The sequence below is a fragment of the Cicer arietinum genome, chromosome 3, assembly GCF_000331145.2.
Source record: "Cicer arietinum cultivar CDC Frontier isolate Library 1 chromosome 3, Cicar.CDCFrontier_v2.0, whole genome shotgun sequence".
NCBI lineage: Eukaryota > Viridiplantae > Streptophyta > Magnoliopsida > Fabales > Fabaceae > Cicer > Cicer arietinum.
Genome location: NC_021162.2, coordinates 65959730 through 65973282, shown reverse-complemented (window position 1 = coordinate 65973282; position 13553 = coordinate 65959730). Strand labels below are relative to the sequence as shown.

At 25.4% G+C, this 13553-nt stretch overlaps 2 protein-coding genes across 2 annotated transcripts; one reads left to right on the top strand and one right to left on the bottom strand.

The window, feature by feature from the left end:
• Positions 1–5304: 5304 nt before the first annotated feature.
• On the top strand, positions 5305–6228 carry LOC101490368 (uncharacterized). The gene has a single exon (XM_004493299.3). It carries the CDS (start codon positions 5305–5307, stop codon positions 6226–6228), a length of 924 nt encoding a protein of 307 aa, XP_004493356.1.
• A 4456-nt stretch (positions 6229–10684) lies between these two features.
• LOC101501152 (phosphatidylinositol 4-kinase gamma 8) lies at positions 10685–13488 on the bottom strand. Its single transcript, XM_004493263.4, has 3 exons — positions 13276–13488; positions 12676–12803; positions 10685–12522 (listed from the first exon to the last, which is right to left on the bottom strand). Exon 3 carries the CDS (start codon positions 12422–12424, stop codon positions 11081–11083), a length of 1344 nt encoding a protein of 447 aa, XP_004493320.1. The 5' UTR covers positions 12425–12522; positions 12676–12803; positions 13276–13488; the 3' UTR covers positions 10685–11080.
• Positions 13489–13553: the final 65 nt, after the last annotated feature.

Sequence of the window (13553 nt, the reverse complement as noted above, 5' to 3'; positions counted from 1 at the left end):
TTTATTTTAATTTTCTTTGAAATTTTATTATAAAAAAATAGATGAAATAGTTATAATAATATTTTATGATAAACTATCCAAACCAATGTTTTAATTGAAACTTTATTTTTAAAATTGCTTTTAAAAAAGTTTTAACAAATAGATAGAATATTATAAAAATGATTTTTAGACACACCCTTAATTAAATAACTCTTCTTTTGCTTTTCTTTAAGAAGTAAATAACTCTTCTTTTTTAATAAATACTTTTAATTATTATTTATTTTAGATGAAGAAATTAATATATAATATATATATATATATATATATATATATATATATATATATATAGTAACAGAAATAATAGTCTCATAAAAGAATAACATATAGTCTAGTGTATTATTAGAAAAAGACAAGTTATTTCAATACAAACATAAACAATTATTGATTTAAGTTATTTAGTGTGTAAACAATCTTAAACCAACACAGAAGGGTTTGATAAAAATAAACACAAAAAAGAACAGATTTGTAGTAATTGTATCAACTTAAATAATTAATGTAACCATGTAAAATAAAAATAAAAGTGTTAATCAGTTTTTTTACCATAGAAGTCAATAAAGAAAATATATAAAGATCAATAAAACGAGTTGGTATTTGCAAATTTGTTGATATGCAGGGGTTTATATTCGAATTCAGAATTCTTTATTTAAGATTTTTAAATGGTTTTTTTATCCATATTTAGTAAAAGTTCCTCCACAAAAATTAAAAAAAAATTAAGTTGAGATTAATTAAATTTTTTAATAATTATATAATTTGATTTTTATTTATCTATGCTGATTGTTGATTGTGAAAATTAATACAAGATAATTTAAATTTACTTTGTATTATTTTTCCTTTCTCAATCGTCTAATACTTTGGTTTCGAGGTCATGAAACAATGTCGTCTTCTCAAATAAGGTCCCATTTGGTTGCTTAAGATTTTTGCATTTGTTTTGCTTTTTGGTTGTTCTCTCTTTTTTCTGTTGGATATTGGTTTTGTTTTGGTTTGTAGGGATATTTTTTATTTTGCCTATTCCTTTTGGGATTTGTCTTTGCCATTCAAACAAAATTTGTCACGCACCAATTAATTATTTTTTAGAAATCAATTAGTTAAAAAAATATATTTCATGAATCAAGTAATTCAAAAGTAAAATAAGATAAGATATTTTTATAAGTCAAATATTATTTAAGGGAATGCAATAGCTACTCCAATTCTTACATCAATCAAAACGATCAAGACCCAACATCATCGTAAAAAAAAAAATATTATTCACTTTCTATAGTTACAAACCTTCCACGAGTGATTGAAAGTAAGATAAAATGAAATACAATAGACCCTATCTAGTACGCTTTGGAGCATTTTGACTCCTACACCAGTAAACTTCAAAAATTAAATGTATAACTTATATGTATCACAACCATTTATATGTATAACTTCAAAAATAATTATAATTTAAGTTAAACTTTTTAATTATTTGACAATTATAATTAAATGATAGTTTAAAAAAATCACACTAATAGTATAAATAGATTAAATTAAATTCAATACAAAATTAAAATAGAGTATCCAATGTAATTTCCATTTTATAGTATTCTCACATTTTAATTTACTTATATTCTACAAATTCCGATCCATAAACGTGTAATGGATTGGTTTAGTTTGATTTTTTAGAGAAAAAATCATAACCAATTAAAAATATATAATTTAATCTAGTTTTTAATATTTTCTTCCTCAAATCCGAATAAAACCAAACATATGAAAAACATTTTTTTTATAAATCATATATGTGATAAATGTTTATCATTGATCAATTTAATAAAATATTATCTTTCACAATTCATTAATTAGAAGAAAAATATAAATTTTATTAGTAGTGTACATCTCTAAAATATTTTCTAAATAAAATTTTGAAAAAAATAATACTATAAATAATTATATATATGTTGTATATCTATCTATATTGATATAATATTTTTACTTAACTTAAATAAAATACTTAAATTTTGCTAATATTTTATCTTAACTTTATATATTTAAATATATAATATGTACTTTAATACGATAACTAGTGATACACAAGTCCGTCCGAATTTTTCTAGTATAACGATAAAAGTGATCAAATATTTCATGTAGTAACATGTCTACTCAATCATAATATTTGTTGTCATATTCATATTGTGTAATTTACCATTTTTATTGTCAGATTAGTGTTAAGAGCTTAACATCATAATATTAATAAACAGAGTTCAAATTCTATATAAGAAATTGTAAAATAATCATTAAAGGGTACAATTAATAATAATAGTTCCCCTTTCAAAAAAAAATTCAAAAATAATATGTAATTTATAATATTTCATTAGTTAATAAATTCACTGCGGCATACTAATTAACTTATGTAATGGAGTATATCAATATTTAAATTTAATATACATAATAAGTAGTTGTTACTGGTCAACTAGTTAAGAAATTTTCTTTCACGAATTAATTAATTAGTTAAAAATTAGGTATATATTTTATTTTTAGTGTGTTACTTAAATATCTTCTAAATAAATATATGAAGAATATTAATTTGTGCAACTTATAATTTATTGTGTAAACCATAGACATGACAAATATTGTATATCACCTGTGAGCTCAGTGATAAAAATTAGCTTTTGTAACCTCAAGTTGTAAAAATCAAATCCCTTTAGATAAAATTATAAAATGGACATCAATATCATTTTAATTAATAATAACTTTACCTCTTCCCAATTTTTATGAAAACTATACATGACAAAAGAAAAATTATCAATTAATTAAAAAATTATCTTTTGCATTTCAATTAAAAGATAAATTTGTATTTCTTTAACAATGTAGCTCTTGAATATTTTCTTGATAAAAATGTGAAAAAGTTATAATTAATACAAAACAAAAAATTACAATACATTAATTATAATTTAATATATATATATATATACACAAATATTTGTATTTGACCAATTATTTAAAAATTTCAATTAATTAAAAGAAGAATGAATATATTTAATTAATATATAATGTTTATTTTGAATATCTTGTAGATAAAAGTGTTAGAAAAATTATAATATACGTTAATTATAATAAAAATATTTTATACTGATAAGTTTTTTTTTAACATGAGCAAGTATAGATCCTAATGGTAGTATATAATAGATAACAGCTCTATTGTTAAAAAAAATTTATTCATCTAGGTTTTTTTCATAGTTTAATGATATTGAAATTACTTCATAAAACATCTATTTTGTATCAATCACATTTATTTATTTTTTCTATATTTTTCAATAAAACATAATATTATTTAAGTAAATTCTAATCAAATTGATAAGTTTCAAAGTAAGTTTACAAGTTCACATTCATTTAACACTAAAGTTTATAATACTTTGTGTCGGTATTGTTTTTTATTTAATATTTAGGTTTAATTGCATTTTTAGTCTTTTTATTTATATCGATTTACGAAATTGGTTTCTCTATTTTAAAAATCGATAATTTTAATTCATCCTTATGATTTTTTAACTAAAAAACGATGATGTGAAATATTTTAAATAACATGACATATGAGAAAATGACCAAAACAGTCGACTTTTAAAATAAATGGATTAATTTCGTAAATATAAATATAGTGACTAAAACTGCAATTAAGTCTAATATTTATATATGTTTTACGTTTTCAATATTTGGTTTTTATATACTTCAAAATTAAATCTAATCATACTTTTCAGTATTATTTTGTTTTACTTTTTTTTTAATAAAAAACTAGTCGTAAATTTAGTCTTTAAATTTCATAATAATTACCAATGTATTTAAAAAAAATCTGCTTTATCATTAAATGAAATTATTATTATTTCAACCATACTATATCATCATATATATAGTTTTTTTAATATTAAAAAAACTCTCACCAGTTTACGAATTGATAAATCTAGAGAGAGTCCAAAAATTTATTAGACTCTTGAATTTCACAATATCCACAAGTAAAATATGTGTTATTACCTAAGTCACATCCATTGAATATCCAAAGCAACTTTAACTAATGTCCTTGAGAATAAACAGTTTTATTTGAATTTTATAACAAACATAAATAAAAGTCAAACTCAAATCCTATAAACAACAAACGGTTTGAGGAAAGTATATTATTGTAAGTATTAAAAAAATAGACAATCAAGTTATTCGAGTTTTTTTTTTTTACTCAATCAAGTGGTTTGTAGAGGCCTGATTTAATTTTGTATGCATATTAAAAAATCCAATTCAACGTTGATGATTACATTCCAAATAAAAACATGGTAACGGCTACTTTCTGTATAAAAGGAAACTATATTAGAGTACTCATAGTTGTTTTCTAACATGACTCCTTGCATATTTGAGAGTGGGTTAAAAAAAATTAAAACTATAATCTACTAATTCAACTTTAATTTAGGAGTACATTAACTAATTCTAAATTATGATGGACTTACTTGTTTTCGACAGAAAAGTAATGAATTTACTTACAATATTTTTCAAAAACATGTTAAAAATATACCATAAACAGAAAAAATAGAGAAACCAAAAAAATGCTTTTATAGTGTTAAAATTAATTTTACCATTAAAAAAGATGCTTTTACTGCTGTTGCAATTTACTTAAATATATTTTGTCACTATAGCACAATGATTTACAAATATCATATTGAAAAAGTTCAACTTTAATTTGTGCTAATTGTAAAATCGGCTTCAAATTTTTTATACACTTCATTTACTCTAATTGATCTTATCCATAAACCGGTAATTATAATATATAATTTTGACTCATTATAATATATTTAATAGGACACGAGAATATGCAATATATGAAATGATAACTCCTCTTATAATAATTATAATCTTTCTCTTGCATTAATTTGAGCTTGCTATATCATTTTATATTTTTACTATATACGATGTTTTTGAAACCGCCGGGTAGAATGACTCGAAAGAATTGATTACTGACTTTGACAAATATTTATTTCGAAATATAATATTAATCTTAATGCATACATAAAATATAACATATAATAGTTAAAATAATCTCAAGTCACGTTTTTGTTCATGCTTGACCTTAACAAATTGTCTATATTTTCCTTTAAAGCTTGCTTCCATATTGACCAAAAAATGTTTTTCCTAGCATGTTTTTTCTTTGTATAGAACATTCAACACTAGTTTATCCAACAATAAATACCCCCTCTCTAGCTAACATGAAACCACACAAGTTTGTTTTCTCTCTAAAAAGTTTAATTTCTCTTTTCTTTTTTAGCTTTAAAAATGTCTGACAGAATCTCCATTGGAAATGTTGAGGACAGAAAGCTCAAACGCAAGATGGAGATAGAGTCGGAGCCAAGTTCAACACCAACATCTGAATCCAAGGGTGTGGATTTAGAAGATTTACTAACTTTGAGACTTGGTGGAATTCACGACAAGCCTATTTCCAAATTCATGAAGAATTCGGGAGATTCGAGTTCATCGACTCAGAAAGTTTCTGGTGAACCTTTATTTTCAAGTTCATCAACTCAAAAAGCTTCTGGTGAACCTTTGTTTGAGTCAGAAGTGAAGGAATTTCCTTGTCACTATTGTAACAAAAAATTCCCCACTTCTCAAGCTCTTGGGGGACACCAAAATGCTCACAAACGTGAGCGCGTGTTCACAAAATTGGAACGAAAAAGGAGAGAGGATGAGATTGATGCAGCCCTAAGGTATAGATCTAATGTATACACTTACCCATTTCCAAGTCCTATTCCCTATCATCAAGGGTTACCTTATTACCGTAGCCATATCAACAATCCCATGCCTTCTTGGCCTATTGGTTCTCCTAGTGGCGGTTATGGAGGAGTGTATATGTCCAATACACCCCCTACAACACCACAATTTGGGATGCAAATGTCAAATCCATCCCTTGGAACATCACAATTTGGGACAAATAATTATTGGAGTGGAGGTCATGGTGCTACTTTACCAATTCAACAAAGGTCAAACCCTTTGGATATAGGACATTATACTCGATCTATTAATCAAACATCTCCTTCGGTTGTTGAGGGTGTACACAGAAATTTTAATGGTAATTTTCGTTCTCAAACTCTTTCTTTATTATCTCGTGCTACTATTAGTGAAGGTCTTGTTCAAACAAATTCCAATGTGTCTTCGTCAAAGCAATCAACCTCGGATCAACTCGACTTGAAACTTAGTCTTTAAGATTTTTAGTTTTAGTTAATCATTTGTTACATTTTGTGACATGATCATGTTTTCAAGGTCTATAGTTGAATTTCCTTTTTATTGTTTTGGTTTTCTATGTTTATTTTTATGCATATCTTTTGTACTATCTTTCATAAAAAATAAAAATAAAAAAAATCAAATCTGTGTCTCCTTTACAAGTAGTATAGACTTATTGTTTTGTAGTTTCCGCAATTATTCTAATTCATTTGTCCAAAAATGTTCAACGAAAAAAAGAAAACATGTGCAATCAAATTTAAACTATAAATTTATGAACTAATTTGAGTGAAAGATAAATTTAGCATTAGATTGCCTCTTTCAATTAAAAAATTGCAAGGTTGGTAGTAAATTAATTAACAATATCAATTACAAAAGTCATATATATAACACCAACCAACACTTACACTCATTTAATAATATTCAAATAAATACTTTTCATTGAAATTTATTATTATACAAATTGTATTTACAAATTTTGAAATCTATAATTATTTTCTATATTAGTTAAATGTGTCAAAATTAATATTATATATAATTATATCATTGACTTTAATGTTGATGCATCTTGTTCACATAAAAAATAAATATAAATAAATATTAAAATTTATAAATATAATCTATATAATAGTAATTTTCAATCCAACAATTAATATTAAAAAATATTTATTCAATGTGATGATATTAAATTAGTATAACCCCTTTTTTTTATATATATATATATATATATAAATAAATAAATAAATAAATAAATAAAAGCATGTTTGTCACCCTTACTTGTGGCGTTTTCTTTGACTTTTGTGGAAATAGAATTAAAGACAATCAGGAAAATATTTGAATTGCTTAAATAATTATCATTATCGTAATAAATATTCAGTAAATCAATTGTATTAAAAAAGAAATAAGTAATTAATCACTTACAACAATATACTGCTTTTAATTCTCTTTAAATCTCCATCTATTTATAGTTGTTGAATTTATATAAATATAATATCTATTTCTATACTTAATTAATGATATAATACAGTGTCATTTATGTTATTATTATATATTGATCAAAACATATTGGACCCATTTCTTACAATTCTTTAAAAAAGGTATAACTTTTTTTGTTATAACTTTTTTTAAAGAGAACTTTAAAAATAATGTTTCTAATGAGAAATTGGTTTAAAATAGTTTATAAAAAAAATTCATTTCAATCATTTCAGTTTTTTCTATAACTTTTTTTGTATTATGAAATTTTAAAAAATATTTAAAATGTAAAGTTATTTTAATTAGCTTCTCATAAAAAAATCATTTTTAAAAGATATCTTTTAAAAAAAATATATAATTTTTATAAAGTAAAAGTTTATAATAATAAATATCTAAAATATTTTATTTTTAAAGATAAACTATTAAATTAATACTAACAAACAAAACACAAAAAATGCATGAAAAAATAATTTGATACATGGCTAAAACACCACTTACAAGAAGAGCACAAAAAACACAATTCTCCCCAAAACGAGTACCTTTAAGTTCAACTTAACTCCAAAATTATATTTTTAATATGTAACAAATAAATTTGAATTAACTTCTTTTATTTTGACTAAGTTCTTATAAAAATCAATTTTAAAAATAAAAAATAAAAATAACTTTATTTAATCTACCGCAAACAAGTTTATTATAATGTAGAATCATAACAGGAAAAGTTATATTTTTCATTTTTTTTTAAATGTAAATCTTTAATTATATAAATTCATCTTTATTTATTAATATTAAATACTTGTATAAACTTCCAAAGCACATTTGTAAGTAACCGAAATATTAGAGGCAAAAAAACATTAAGGCAAAAAGTTTATAAATTTTAGGCTAGATAATACTACGGATTATTCATTTTATTTATAAGTAACGCATACATCTTTTATTATTTTTTATCATATGAATCATTTATCTTTAAAAATGATTAAAAAATATTTAAAAAGCTATCATTTTATTTTTCTTTTCTCATTTACATAATTTATCTATTCATATATTTATAAAATTATCCTCTAAAATATTGATGTTCATTAAAAATGTTGATCGATAAGTCTGTACAAATATTATTAATAATTTTATTTTAATAGTAATTAATGATGAAGAAGATAAATAAGAAGACGATAAGGGAAGAATGTTGACATAATTTTTTTAGTTTGAAGAATTCTATATAACAATTAGATTTGGAATTTTTATATTTTTTATTAAAAATATTATTAATAATAATCAAACATGAACATAGTGCTCGACATTTTTAAAGACATATCGGCATTTTAAAAACATAATTATGTAAATATATTAAAAAATAAAGGACATGAACGAAAAAATAATAATAAAAGATAACTATGTAATTTAAAAAATGAAAAACAATAAATATCTATAAAAATAAATGATTCAAATAAAAAACATTAATACACTTAAATACGATAATAGAAGTGTAGAATAATTATAATTGTGGGAGTTCAAGTGAAGGAACAGTTTATTTGTCCGGAGTAAACTATATGTAGCAAAAATACAATATTGCACTTCCTTTGTTTTTACACGTATACACAAAATTAATGTTAAAAAATAATCACTTTATTTTATTCTATTTTAAAATGTAGCAAAATTTGCAAACCCTCCTACTTTTAAGATTTAAATATCTCTTCTATATTTGTTTATTAGTTTCTCTATATCTTTTTTCTCACTTCATTTTCCTTCGGTTTTAATTATAAAAAGAAAAGGCAAAAATATATCAAAATCAATTAACTAGTTTATTACAATCACTTTCTAATTTTTTTTACAAATATTACCATTATAGAAGAGAAAGACATTAAATATATTAAAACTAATATAAAAAAACTTAAACATTAAATAAAGTTAAAAAAAGTTATTTAAACAATAAATACATTTCAAAAATTCCAACTTTTTTTTGTAAATGAGATCAAAAAAATTTCAAAAAATTGCATATAATTAAAACCAAAGGTAGTATTTGTTAGTATATCTCTTAATATATATTTTTTAATATAAATTAAAATAATAATGCAAGGAACACATATTTTACACATGCATGGTACCGGTTCACGATCTAGTATTTTAGATAAAAGAGTAAATTCATAATGTTATATATATATTAATTATAATTTACAATACATATTATACACAAAATAATTATTTCTCATTAATAAGTTAGATTTTTTTGCAAAAATCACTCATAAATTAGTTTTTTTTTTCTTTTCGAAAGCCACTCATAAACGTTTCGTTATTTTGTTGATTTGTAATTCTAAAAATGGACTTATTTTTGTACTTGTGGAATTCTTTTTCACACAAATTAAAAATATATATAAATTATTTTAACTAAATTATCCTTATTAACTATTTATGTATTTCAATTATTATTAATATTAATTTGAAAGTAATGCATATAATATTAATTAAATAGTACAATTGAAAAAATAATAATTAAAATTATATTGAAAATTTAACAATGACACTCTTTTTAGTATTATAATTATTTTGCAAATGTTACAATTACTATAAAAAAGAGGATAATTCAAAGTATCAAATATCCTCTTGTTATTTTTTGTTAGTGGTGAATGAGATGTCCCATGTATTATCTTTTTGACATTTTAAATTTGATGAAATGTGTAACTAGTTCTTATAATATTAAAAATATTGTATTTTTCCAAAATAAAAAATAACAACGATATTGTTGTTTTTAACTCGTAGAAGAACAACCAAAATATAAAAACCATGTTGACTTTTATAAATATAAAAAACCATGAAAAATAAGTAAAATGAGGGTATTACCTTAATATAAATCATTTGAATTCAGATTCCTAAAGTTAACTTAATTAGTTTTAAATAAAAAAAACAAAAATTTATAACAAAATACATAAAGATATGTATCTATATTAAAGTCATAATTTAAAGAGGAAAACAAATTGAGCATTAATAAGAAACTCTCGTCAAATATTAAACTCCCATTACATCGTTCGGCATCATTTGATACAAACAATCTAGTCTTAGCTATTGGCTATGGGAGGAGATTCTATGCAATTGAATTTTTACTAGAGGAAGTCTAATGAAAATCTCAACCATTCACTTCACTTTTAGATTTTCGCTGCAGGGAAAACCATTTCCATTGGCTATTAGCTATAGACACTTTTTTGGCCAGAAAATGAATAAAAAGTATCAATACATTGTATCATAACATCCAAACATAAGCATATCATCCGCAAAATGAGTTTGATATTGGTGTGTAGCATAACCCAAAGAAAAGACAACTAAGAGCACAAGTTGTTCCAACAAATCAAGAAATTACAAGTTGTTCCCTGCCAAATCATTCTGGTGTATAAGGGCTGGCCATGAAATCCAAATGACGTACTTGCATAAAAATAAAAATTTAAGATATGCCAAGAATTATGAAAACATGTGCACAAAAGTATATACGTAAACATCAATTAGTACACATTGGGAAGAATTTACATAATAATCAATTAATTCCATTACAAATTGAATCACCGAAATTAAAAAATTTACATAATCACAGGTTAGCACACTTAGATAGTGTACAAATCTATTTTGATAAAGAAAAGACAAATGCAACAAAGACAAAGTTGCTAAATGGAATGGATGGCATTAGCACCTCACCAATCACTATTCCATTTTTGTCATATGGTACTTTATATCTACACAATCTACGCTAATAATTTTTTTTGGCAACATTAATAATGTACAACTTATATAAGCGACAGTGATTCATGATTCATCATATCTCTGGCTTTGGTTTCCCTATCTTATTAACATTCATTAACTTTCCTTGATGTTTCCAACTTCTGCATCAACTCTTGTACGTCTTCTTTTCCTCAAAAACTCCAATCACAAACTTATCAAAAATCTCCAAAAACAATTCCCATTCACCCTTGTTCATGTCACCAAAAGAAATGCCACCAACTCCACAACTAGACTCCTGTTCTTCTTTTTCACTCTCATTGTTGATACTTGCCTTGACTTGCAAGCAAATATTTTCCAATTCACTGGACGATGATTCCTTACCGCGACAAAACTCCCTTGTCATCATCTGGCCTATATCAGCAAGACAAAGACCAGCAGCAGCAGCTTGTTTCAAGAAAATTGTGCAAACGATAAGAACACGAATAGACGCTTCTCTCAACGAAGGAACCTCGGCTCTTAGAATATCAGCATCTTTAAAAGGATCAAGTTTTAAAATGTACTCAAGTTCTGATTCAGAGAAAGGAATTGAGGCTTGTGGCCAATGCAGCCATTCAAAATATGGATCATCCAGCCACTCAGGTAGACAAAAGCCATGATCAATCGGAACAAGATCAGCAACAGCACCACCATTAGCACAATAACTCTTTTGATCATGTTTCATAACAAGCATATTCCCTGCATGTCTGTCAAGATTCAAAAGTCTAATGTCAAGAATACCGATTTGGTGAACAGAACCAACTGAGAAGAAAGAAGGGCCTAACTCTCCAGCATCGAAACCGTGACCAACAAAGCGTTGGAGCGAGGCGAGTTTAACTGTGGCTGAAGTATCAGAAAATGTAGCATGACAGAATTTAACTAAAGCAGTTGGAGGCACGCCAGCAAAGGCTCCATGATCAAGTAGATAAGCAGCTAATTCTCTAATTCCAGTTTCACCTATTCGAATCGAGCGCTTTAAGCCAGGTTGGCCTAGCATTATTTGAGGACTGTTATTTAAGCCTTTGGGGTTATTAATGGCGTAAGGTTCTTCATCTACTGGCTTTGCTACAGCAATGTTGTTACCATTTTGGTTATGGAAAACATAGGCACCACCAAGTCCATTAGGGAGTGGAATAGGTTGAATACCTGAGGCCATAGCAATAGCAACCTCGACAACAAGAGTGTGTACCGGAGCTCCACTTCCACGAACGACCTCAATCCTCGGATGAGGAGAATGGAGATCATCTCCCCCGGTTAAGGGTAGACATGGAGTGGAGAAACTGCGGTGAATATTATCGGCTTGAAATGCTAGTTCGAAAGAGTGGGAAAAAGTAGTTTGTTGGTTGAGTTGGAGAATGTTGTTGTAATCAAGATGACCAAAGGATTGGAGTTTGCATCTTTGGGATCGGCTAAATGGTTTAAATCCATGGTGTTGTTGTTGATCAATGGCCACAGCCATTTCAAACAATCTCATCCAAGTTACAATAATAGCAGCAGCAGTGCATTCCAAAGGGCAATTTCTTCTCACCAAATCTCCTCACAATGTTAGTTTTCTGTAAAAGGCAATGACATCTGCACAAGTTCTTCAATTATTTTAGAAATTAAGAAAACAACAAACTATTTGATTTGATGATAATAGCATATCTATGATTTCCATTTCTTGAACAAGTACTACAATACAAGAAAAAATCAACAATAAAACAGAAACGCGACTAAATTTCTTACTGTGTATATTGGCTTTATTATTAGGGCTAAAATATCAAATGCTAGCTGGACTCATCACTTAAACTTTGGATACCAAATTAACAGAACAGCAGGCAAACTCTACATATTTTTCTTGAATCCCTTATAACCTGCAAATTTCCCAAACACAAAATGTAAACAAAACAAATTTTATTTCTTAATTAAATATTCATAGAATTAAATAAATATTAAAACAATGTATCCCTCCCTAATCCATCACCACAAATTTGAAAACCATAGATCATGTATACACAACCACAATTAAATCCTTCTTTAATCTAAGCTTGTGTTTTTTAGATGAAATCCATGAATAGAATCTACGTCCACCACATAATTAAAACAAAATTTTGAAAGAGGCAACAATAATGAAATTATGTGAAATGATGAAACACAAACTAGTTCTATAGAAGGAATTAATTAATTATTGATCTTCAAAGAGAAAATCTCAAACAAGCATGACATTGCATTAATTTTGTAAATATTCAACAAGACAAGTTTAATGAACGCTAGAAAAGTATTGATGTAGCATTATTGAAGAAAGTAAAGTTGTTGGATATAAAAATGAAAAAGCAATGAAGATACCCTGAACAGTGTTAAAAGGTATTCAGGGAAACAAGAAGCAACGGGAGCGCGAGAGAATCAAAACGTGGCCGGAGTAATATCGAAATAAAACTCCAATCTCACTCCCACTCCCACCCTTAGTTTGTTATAATATCTTTTAACCCTTTCTTTCTCTCTTCATATCTTCTTCTATCTTTCTCTTTACCTTACTATTTTTGCACCCTTGTCATATTCTCATACACAAACCGCTCATTTACAAATTAACTAACTAACGGTTTTCAACTTTATCCGCTCCTATT

Bases quoted from the DNA above. Each gene is read 5' to 3' on its own strand.
- LOC101490368 (XM_004493299.3), top strand. From the start codon at position 5,305: ATGTCTGACAGAATCTCCATTGGAAATGTTGAGGACAGAAAGCTCAAA.
- LOC101501152 (XM_004493263.4), bottom strand. From the start codon at position 12,424: ATGAGATTGTTTGAAATGGCTGTGGCCATTGATCAACAACAACACCAT.